At 54.0% G+C, this 9965-nt stretch overlaps 2 protein-coding genes across 5 annotated transcripts; both read right to left on the bottom strand.

Moving 5' to 3' along the window:
• Window positions 1-214: 214 nt before the first annotated feature.
• Window positions 215-3786, bottom strand: PRAF2 (PRA1 domain family member 2). Its single transcript, XM_070290059.1, has 3 exons — window positions 2706-3786; window positions 1464-1681; window positions 215-1036 (listed from the first exon to the last, which is right to left on the bottom strand). Exons 1-3 carry the CDS (start codon window positions 2882-2884, stop codon window positions 897-899), a joined length of 537 nt encoding a protein of 178 aa, XP_070146160.1. The 5' UTR covers window positions 2885-3786; the 3' UTR covers window positions 215-896.
• WDR45 (WD repeat domain 45) lies at window positions 3349-8644 on the bottom strand. Of its 4 annotated transcripts, none has more exons than XM_070290058.1 (11): window positions 8498-8644; window positions 7024-7095; window positions 6820-6894; window positions 6626-6730; window positions 5669-5774; window positions 5452-5546; window positions 4904-4983; window positions 4583-4791; window positions 4400-4501; window positions 4169-4314; window positions 3349-3786 (listed from the first exon to the last, which is right to left on the bottom strand). In XM_070290058.1, exons 2-11 carry the CDS (start codon window positions 7076-7078, stop codon window positions 3677-3679), a joined length of 1083 nt encoding a protein of 360 aa, XP_070146159.1. In that variant the 5' UTR covers window positions 7079-7095; window positions 8498-8644; the 3' UTR covers window positions 3349-3676. The 4 variants fall into 4 exon arrangements, with proteins under 4 accessions (XP_070146159.1, XP_070146156.1, XP_070146157.1 ...); XM_070290055.1 differs by having other exon boundaries at window positions 5669-5849; window positions 8498-8623; XM_070290056.1 differs by having other exon boundaries at window positions 5669-5843; window positions 8498-8623.
• Window positions 8645-9965: the final 1321 nt, after the last annotated feature.

The following is a 9965-nucleotide window of genomic DNA, read 5'->3' as shown; positions in this document are numbered from 1 at the left end:
TGGTCAGGGAATTTAGATCCCACAGGCTGCTCAGCACTGAAAAAAAAAAAAAAAAAAACCCACCACTCCAGAGATAATAGATTTGAGAAAGGAACTGAAAGCTAGTCTTTTCAGCTCACATATGTGACAGACTCAGTCAGAAAAGTCTCCAGCAGAATTGAAAAGCAGGTCACTTCTGGCCATTGAAACACACAGACTACCCAAGAGGCCCAAATTGACTTGAGCAATGCAACAGCCTTTATTGTTGCAGCAATACTGCTATATATGCCCTATTCTTGGTCAGGGCTACCCCCACACCACCCCACCCCACAGTCCTTGTCACTGTGGAATTTCTCGGGGAAGTGGCAGAACTCCTAAGCAGAGCTGGAGGGAAGCAAGTGGGACTGGTGAGTGTTGGGGTCACCTGGGACCAAGGATTCATTGGGGTCAGGATACCTGAATCCTCTACCCTGATGGGGGCTGAGAACACTTGGATCCTGGGTTCAAAGCTGGGATGGGGTCTGGAAAAGCCTTGGTTCAGGGTTCAGGATTTGAGAATGCCGTGGTCCCACACCCCAGCCTTGGGACTGAGCATGGAGGATAGACGGGTCCCAGATTGGGGTTGGGGGTGTGGGCCTAGAGTTTGAGGTTGGCTATGGATGCTCTGGTCTCCAACTCTCAGTTTTGGGCTGGATGTGTCTCTGGGTCCAAGTTCAGGGCTGGGAAGACTCTGGTTTCCTAAATGGGGGGTGGGGTGGGTATGAGGGAATATCCCAGTTTGGGATCTGGGGAAAGGGTTGCAGTTGTCTTTTGAACTGGGTGGGAGGCTCCTATTTTAAGGGTTGGGCAAGGGCTCTGGGTTCGGGCCGGGGTGGGGATGGCATTCTCCATGCCTTTGGGTACAGATCCTAGTGCCCCTAGGATCCAGCCTCCTGTTCTTGTCCCAGCGCCTCCAGTAGCAGCCCCATTGGTGTCCGCTTGAGACCAATGCTCTCGATCTTGTTCTCAATCTTGTTCTTGAGGTTGCGCAGGCGCAGTGACGCATGCACCAGGATCACTGTGGGCAATACCGAGAGGAAGTGGGGTCAGTGGGATGGGACATCTGCCTTTAGGTAATGGGGGGCCAGAGAAAGGAACTGGAACACTGGCAGACCAACGGAATGGTCAGTAGCCAGGTCGCCTTCAAACCCTGCTAATATGGCGGAGTAACAACAGGGGCGTGGCCAGAAGGGTGCACCGCAATGGGGACGTGGCCGGCGGAAGGCACTTCATACCCGAAGTGACGCCCAGAAAGGCGGGTAGTAAGAGGGGCGTTCCCAGAGAGGGGCTCAAAGCCAGGGAAGGCGCTTTGTAAGGGACAGGTGTGGCCTTGCCCGCCGGGTATCCCAGCCCCCTCTCAGCCCAGGAACCGGGGTAAGGCGGGCCTGGCGCCGTTCGCGAGCGCTGGCTGTCTTTCCGGTTATCTCAGGGTAGTGAAGACTCACGAAGCACTGGCCCAGCGATGCTGAGCAGGAAGGTGCCAGCGCCGCCCGCGGCCCAGAGAACGAGGAAGCCGACGGCAAGCACTGCGGCCAGGCAGGCGGCTGGGTGGCTGCGACGGCAGCGGCGCACGGCGGCTCGATTCTCAGCCGCGCACACCAGCATGCCAAGGGCCACCGCCACTACCAGCGCGCTTAGGAGGGTGTGCAGCGGACGCACGTACCTGTGGGGACAATGGAACTAAGCTAGCCCCTGGGCAGGCCGGGGAGAGGGCCTCCCAGACCACCGTCCACCAAAGCCTGGACGGGCCCCCAAGAGCTTTGGTTTGTTCCCACCTCTACCCCTGCTCTGGATCCTCCTGCTCAGCAAATACTCCCGCCAGCCCTGTTCCCACTTCTGGGAGCCCTGGGCTCCCCTGTGGATCTTTTTTTTTTTTTTTAATCAATCCTACAGTCCCATCTTCCTGCAGCTTTTCTCTGCTCTTTCCTTCTGACTCTGCCCCCGCTCCCTCCGCAGAACCCACTCCAGCCGCACCTCCCCATCCAAGCCTGACCCGAAACCCACTCTTTCCAGTCCTATTTCCATACATTTCCCACTCCCCAAGCCCAGAGTCCCTTCCAGACTTCCTTTCTTTGAAATTCCCCCTCCAGGCTCCCATTTCCTACAGATTCCTCCCTCCATCATTGCTAGAACCCCTTCCAGGCTTTCAGTACCACTGTTAACTTCCAATCCTGACCAAGTCCTTCCTCTGGGTTCTCCATCTGTCCCTCGTCTCAGGCCTTCCATCCTGGGGTCCTTCCTCATAACTCAAGTTTCCCAACTAGTACCTGCTCCTGGAGCATTCCAATTATAGCCAGGTTCCAAGTCCAGATCCTCCACAAGTCCACTCTTCAACTTGACCAAGTCCAGCCCCTGTCTCTGCAGTAAATTGTTCAAGGCCACCTAAAGCTGGTCCCATCACCCCTCAGGCAGTCATGTCCCAATTTCAGGCCCTCCTTATCTTCAGATCCACACTTAACCCTACCCCCGCAGGACCTATTCCAGCCGACCCTCCCATCCCAACCTGTCCCTAAACCTTTGCAAAGGCCCAGCCCTCTTCGAGGGCTTCTGTCACCCAGTTTCCCCCTCAGTTCCTCATACTACTGAATTCGCCCTTCAAGGTCTTGCATCCCTCTAAAAATCCAGCGGGCCCACCCTCCATGCCAGTGGGCATCCCCGGCCAACCGGCGCCTCCCTCCCTCCCTCACCCGGCCAAAGCGAGACCAAGGCCGAAGCAGATAAGGTAGTTGGTTTGGTAGTAGAGGAGGTTGTTGATGACGCGGTGGCACCATCGCTGTGGGTCGCAAGGATCCGGGGCCACCAGACGCGCCGACCCCAAAACGAAGTCGTCCAAGGCGCGTAGCGGTGGCAGCCGCACCTCCGACATCCTGCCTGTCGATGTAGCTGGACCAGAGAAGCGGTCGGACTACAACACCCGTACTACCCCGCGCCAACACGAGGCACACCGGGAAATGAAGTCTGGATCCTGCAGTCGCTACCCGGACGACCCAGTGACTGCGCATGTGCACCGATGCACGTGACCGGAAGTGCAGGCAACAAACCGGAACCGCAGGGTAGCGGGGGCTGCCGGGAAATTAAGTCTTCGCCATGGGGCGAGACATTCCCATCCACCCCCACGCGGGGGCGCCACAGGGCCGGTTGTGGGAGATGCTGGCTGTTCTGGCACCCAGTAGCCAGATCTTAAAGAACACGCAGACTGTCAGAAGGACCTGAGCAAGATCCCACTTCCTTCCCATCAAGGTCCAAGAGGGTCACACCTTCCAGGAAACTCCTGCAGGGCCTTTTCAGCCTCATCTTCTCTAGGCCCCACTCCCAAGGTCCAGTCATAAATACTATTAAGGGCCTTTTATTATTAATATTCATCACATCAGAGTCTCTTTCTGGGAAGTTTTTAAAAAATCCCTACAGGTTGGATTAGGGCACCCACTCTGGGTCCTTAGCAGTTTTCTTCAGGCTGGGAGCTCCAGGGGGTCCACTGTCTCCCTGAGTCCCTGGCTTGGCCCTGCAGGCACATCCACACAGTCATCAGGAAGTGCTTGGGGCAAAGTGGGCACTCACTCCATTAATGCTTCCTGGGTGGCGGGTTCCACAGCACTCCCACCCCCACACAGCCTTTGCAATCTGCCACTGAAGGTCCCTAGCACAACCCACAGGGTCCTTAAAAGTCATCATCATCACAGATGTCAAGATACACATCGAAAGCCTCTCGGTTGCAGTTTCCATCGGGAGTGAAGACATATTTGTGGAAGGTCCCATCTACACAGATGGCTGGAAGAGAGGGGAGGATTGGAAAAGGTTAGAGTTTGCCAAAGCCACACCCTAATCCTCTCAGGTGTCCCATATCCTAGGGTCTACCTCCAGGCCTTTGCCCACATCTCTTCTGGGTTGGGAAGATACCCTGGAGAAGGAAATGGCAACCCACTCCAGTATTCTTGCCTGGAAAATCCCATGGACAGAGGAGCCTGGCAGGCTACAGTCCATGGCGTCGCAGAGTTGGACACGACTGAGCAACTTCACTTCACTTCACTGATGATGGAAGTGACCCATCCATTTTGCTCCCTCAGGCCTCCCATGACCTAAAATTCTTTCAGGTCCAATTTGCAGGCTTCAGCCCATGCAGTACCCCCAATCAAGGGCTATTCCTACTCACCAATGACAGAGTTGACATTCTTGGAAGTATTTCGACCAAAAGCACAGATGCAGGCTGACTCAGCAGGCACGGTGAAGCTCGCCAGGCTCCACTGAGAGTCCACATACTGCCCAATCATAGGCCCCACCTTGCCCACGCGAGCCAGCCTGTAGGCAATACTGGCTAAGCTCAGGTGTGGTATATGTGCAGGGGGATGATGGGGGTAAGGCGGGTAGGGCAGGAGGTACTCACGCAGAACGGCGGTTGAGGCGGGTATCCTTGAGAGCAAAGATATGGACTGTGCCCTTATCACTGGATGCACACAGGAAGGAGGAATCATGGCTAAAGTTGATGCTGAAAGACAGACCAGCAGTGATGCCCACATGTCATGCTGGGCATGGGGTCAAGAGCCCACCACCCATGCCCTGTGCTTACCAGTAGAGGGTGGCAGGATCGGTACCTCGACGCAGTTCCACCAGTTTCTCCTTGGACTGTGTATCAAAAAGGCGAATAAGTGTGCCCTTCTGAGAGGCCGAGGCCACTACCGTGCCTGGCTGGTTCAGAGACACACAGGCCACGTCGCTCTGATGTGCATTGATGGTAAACGGAGCAGAGGAAGTGCCAGGCTTTGTGCTTGCCAGGTCCTATGGTAGAAGGAGCAGTTCAGGCTTAGAGCAGGTAGTAAGGAGGTCAGTGGCGAAGAGTCCACAGGGACAGCCAGCCCACCTACCCATCCCTGCCCACTGGACAGCTTACCACAAGTTGTAGGCTCCCGCATTTGTGTCCTGGGAACACTAGCAGCTGTTTCTCCAGGCTGGGGCAGAGGTCACAGAGCCCTAAGGTGCGAGGGGGGGTGGGCTGGTCAAGAGGACGATGGGGCCAGGCAGGGTCTCAGATGGACAGAGCTGGATAAAGGCTGGACTTCAACCTTCTACGATACATGTTACCCACAGAACCCACAGGGGGCTTGTCCTCAGCTGTGCTCCCCACCATCAAAGCAGATTCTCCGCCTCCCAATGCATTTGTGGCAGTTCCAGGAGGCCCAGGAATCCCTGGCATACCTGCAAATGTCCTTACTGAGCCTTTTTGCTCTGTGATCTCAGATAGCCAGGGGTGGGACAGGGCCAAGAGTGGAGAGAGAGAACTGGCTAAGGGATGGGAAAATGGATACACTGGGAGTCTCAGCCCATCAGAGCATCTCTATGCACTTTCTTCCTGCCTCTCTTTCCCAGTTCCTTTCTGCATGTCCCTCTTCCCCATCCACTACCTCCTGCCATTACATCTGCATCTCAGGGTCCTCTCACCCTTGGGGTTGTCCCGGGTGTCAAATTCAAACAGCTTTCGGGGATTGTCAGGGAAGGAGTACACATAGATGCGGTTCTTCAGCACGATCACGATTCTGTGGGCATCACACAACACAGGGTGGTCATGAGAGAGGGCAGGGTACCCATGCAGGATGAACCCTCTCGCCTGCTGGGGGGACTTCCTACCTCCCCCACCCCCAGTCCACCTCAGGCTCACTTGTCATGGCGCATGCGCACAGCCAGCACTGGCTTGGTGAAGGTGAACTCCAGCACCAGCTTGTCCTTGGAGTCCTTGCCCTCCCGGGCATCGTCCCAGATCAGCACTGCTTGGCAGGTGGGTGTGTTGTCGGGGCCAACGTGTAGGGTGAGGGGCAGCCCTGGTGACACAAGACCTACCCCTACTCCCCATGGGACCTCAACCCACTTGCTTAACCTTTTGCTAGCACCCCATGTGATCCTCACACAGCATGACTACTTGTGATTCCTCAGGAGACAGGTTCTAGAACTGTTATACTCATTTACAGATGAGGAAGCTGAGGCTCAAAGGGGTTGGCTATCTGGCCAAGGACCTCACAACCCATCAGCAACCAAGCAGAGACTCATATCCAGGCCTGGAACTTCCCATCGGTAACCATTTCTGCCTCCAGGGTCCCAGTCCATTCACCCCCAGAAGACTTCTGTGAGAAATCCTAGGCCTTCTTTTGCCATGCCCCAGTGGGATAAACAAAAACCCTTAAAACAAGATGGTGCTTGAGACTCAAAGCAAGAGGGCAATGAGGGAGACTGCCCCAAGAATTTAAAACCTATTGATTGTGTGACCTTGGATAAATCACTTAACCTCTCTGGGCCTGTTTCTTCATCTGTAAAAATGGGAATAATGATACTTCCTACCACACATAGTTATTATGAGTATTAAATGAGTTAATATATGTAAAGTGGTTAGGACAGCACCAGGATCACAGCAAGCGCTCTATAGGTAAGGACATGTCATACAGGAGGCATTCAACATGTGTTTGTTAAATGAAGACAAAACACCAAGCTTCTCAAGCAATGAGATCCAGGACTTGTAAGCCTCACTGTGTGACTCTGAGTTACTCTTCATATGCCCGTGCCTCTGGGAGGCCAGGATTCTAGGGAATCTGGGCCAAGGGTGGGATGGGATGAGGACACTTACCTGAGATCTCTGAGAACTTGGGGCTGCTACCACCGCCCACCAGGGCCAGCAGGTTGGAGCGGTGCAGCATTTCCACCAGGCCCATGCTGCCCACCTGCTCATGGTCTGGACAAGGATCAGGGTGTCAGTAGGGGTGGGTGCCAATGCCCAACCCATCCCTTCTGCCCATTGCACCTTCCCCACCGACAGCTCACCCAGATGCCCCTTCTCCATCAATGGCTCCACGTTGTAGATGCGCACACCTGTCTCCATAGCGCAGCAAAAGCAGCCTGGGGATGGGAGGAATCCGGGCTGCCTCAAAGGATGCCCAAGTGGGAAGCTAGGGGCTTAACATCCACCTGTAGCCATTCTCTCCCTCCCCACGCTCCCAAAAGGGCATAGGCACAAGCCTCTCTCACTCTGGTCTTGGTTGAAACGCAGACTGGTCACGCCTCGAAGTGGCTGCTGAGTCATGGTCCAGGATTACTTCCCTGGACACAAATGAGGGTAGGGTTGGGAAGAGTCCTTTGGTCTGTTCTCTGAGTCCTAGAACTCCTGTCCTCAACTGATTACTTCCTCCTCCTTCCACTCTGCTACCTAACCCCAGCAGTATTGCAGAGAAGACAAAATCAGGGGGAGAATCCTAGGGTCTCCAGTCTAAGCTCCCAAGACCCCAAGAAGCATGGCCAGGAACGTTCCCATCTTCTCACACTTGGTTGACCCCAACTCTGTGTGTCTACCCCGACCTCGACCACCCCTGCCCCTCCTCCTTACTCCCTGGCCCTGACTGTTTCTCAGGAAATAATGAGGCAGGAGGTATTTCAGTGATGTCTCCTCTTTACCCCCAGCCAATCCTGACCTTAGTGCCCAGCATGGCCTGGAACCACCCCATACCCACTTGTCTTCTTACACCTGGGCCTAGCACCTAAGTCTGCCTGTCAATAAATGGGAAAGGGAGCTCAACCACCAGCTCCTTCTGCACCTCCCCGACCGGGCCCTGAAACTGCTATAGTCGGTTCACCATTCTGAGGAGCTCCCCTTCCATGTCCTTCTACTCCAACCTATTCTATCACTCCTGAGCTCTCACACCTTCCCTCCTCACAGGCTTCCCGAAATACCTTCAGGCTCCCATTCCTACCTCCAGACCACCCCTCTCATGACATGCTAACTTCTGCCTGATCATGGACACCCTGGACCTTCCCCCAGATCCCTGTATGCCCTTAAGACCCTTCTTCAGAATTCCCTTATCACTCAGATGCCCCACCCCTGGGACATACCCTTGCATGTGTTCAGCTATCCCTAACTTTGACATGGGTTGGCTGGGACCTACCCTCAGGAATTGCATACCCCCTAAGATCCCTCCTCCAGACTCCCTATCCTCTCCCCAAGACCCTTTCCCAGGGGACCCTACTGCCTCAAGACCCTTGCTCAGGACACAGACATTCCAAAACTCCTACCTGGGACTTCTCAATCCCCCCAGCAAGATGCCTGCCCCAGATTCCCCTAATAGTCTTGCCCTAGAGTCCTCATAATCCCTTTAAACACCCATCTTCCCCAAATCTTTGCCCCGGCACACCCTCTTCCCACCCTTCAAATGTCCCCCTCACCTGTCTGCACCACCTCCACTGGACTGCCTTCACCTCCCCTCCCCGCAAAGACCCATTCGTTGGAGATTCCCCCACCCAAGAACCCTGCCCAGGGATTCCTCACACATAGCTCTCCTACCCCTTACGTCCAAGACCACCCTCATACTCCTCCCAATGCCAGCACCTACTTAAGATGCTTGTCCTAGATACCTTCCGTCAACCAAAACTCCTGCTCCAAAGACCCCTTTGTCCCCTAGACCGCAACCAATTTTGGGACCATGCCCCAGATCCCTGCTTCTGCACTGACCTGACCTCTGTGCGTCCCCGATCCCAGCTCCAGTTCTCGGTGCCGCCCGCGGCACGGCTTTCTGACCTCCCGGGCCTTGACGCCCTGCTCCGGTGTTTACATCAGGCCTCACTTCCGGGGGAGGGAGCCTGTGACCGGAAATGATTCACCCTGCCCAGAAAACGCGGCCAGTCCTGCTAGCTCAGCTTCTGGGTCATTGGAGCAATGAGAGAGAGCGTGGCGTCCTCCCAGGAGGGCGCGGGAAGCAGAGGATGCTCAGCCAAGGCATGACTGTCTGAGGGAACCGCGGACGGGTGGGCGAGAGTCTTTCCCTCGCTGAGCGGAAAAGGGCGAGAATTCTTCAATTCGGTCCAGCTCCGACAGCTAAAGGCGTTATCTTCTGGGCTAATAAGACGTGGACCGAGGTGTGGAGAGGGGCCGCCCCCGTTAGCAATTTGTAGTTCCCTCCTAGGGAGGGGCGACCCAGGACCCTTGAGGCGGGGGTGGTCCTGGAAACCTTGAAAGCTGTCTATCACAATAGCCAGGGAAAACCAGGTTGAGATTCCCCATCCCACCCTCGCTAGGTTTTATTCACAAAGTGAAAAAAAAAATTTTTTTTAATGGCAAGATAAATGTTCTCTGGGCGGGGGGGGGGGGGGGGGAGAAACCTCCAATTATGTACGTAGTGGAAATATTTTTTTATTCAACTTTTAAATTTTGAGATGTGGACTCACGTGTAGTTTTGAGAAATAATACAGAGAATTCCCATGTACTTAAACACTTCCCCCTAAAGGTAACATGTTATGTATAGTAACATGTACTATAGTAAACTATAGTAAAATATTACAATGAGAATATTGATATATTTGATATTGATACAATCCACCCATCATTTACTTTTTTTCAAGTATTGTTTTTATACTTTCAAAAGTTGCTAATATATAATGGACAATGGTTTAATGTATCCTTTTTAATTGATTCATGGTATTCCGTGGAATAAATGTCTAATTTGTTCAGCTGTTCCCCTACTGATTGGAGAAGGAAATGGCAACCCACTCCAGTATTCTTGCCTGGAAAATCCCATGGACGGAAGAGCCTGGTAGGCTACAGTCCATGGGGTCGCAAAGAGTCGGACAGGACTGAGCGACTTCACTTTTTTTTTCCCCTCCTGATAGCCATCTAGATGGTTTGATGGACTGTGTTGACAACATCCACAGGCATGTTTACTTGTGAATTTTGGCCCCATATACTACTGTATAGCTTCCCTGGTGGCTCAGACAGTAAAGCGTCTGCCTGCGATGCGGGAGACCTGGGTCCGATCCCTGGGTCGGGAAGATCCTTTGGAGGAGGAAATGGCAACCCACTCCAGTACTCTTGCCTGGAAAATCCCATGGATGGAGGACCCTGGTAGGGTACAGTCCATGGGGTTGCAAAGAGTTGGACAGGACTGAGTGACTTCACTTTCTTTCTACTACTCTAGGCATTACTC

Source organism: Ovis canadensis, chromosome X (assembly GCF_042477335.2).
Source record: "Ovis canadensis isolate MfBH-ARS-UI-01 breed Bighorn chromosome X, ARS-UI_OviCan_v2, whole genome shotgun sequence".
NCBI lineage: Eukaryota > Metazoa > Chordata > Mammalia > Artiodactyla > Bovidae > Ovis > Ovis canadensis.
This window is presented reverse-complemented; position numbering and strand designations above follow the sequence as displayed.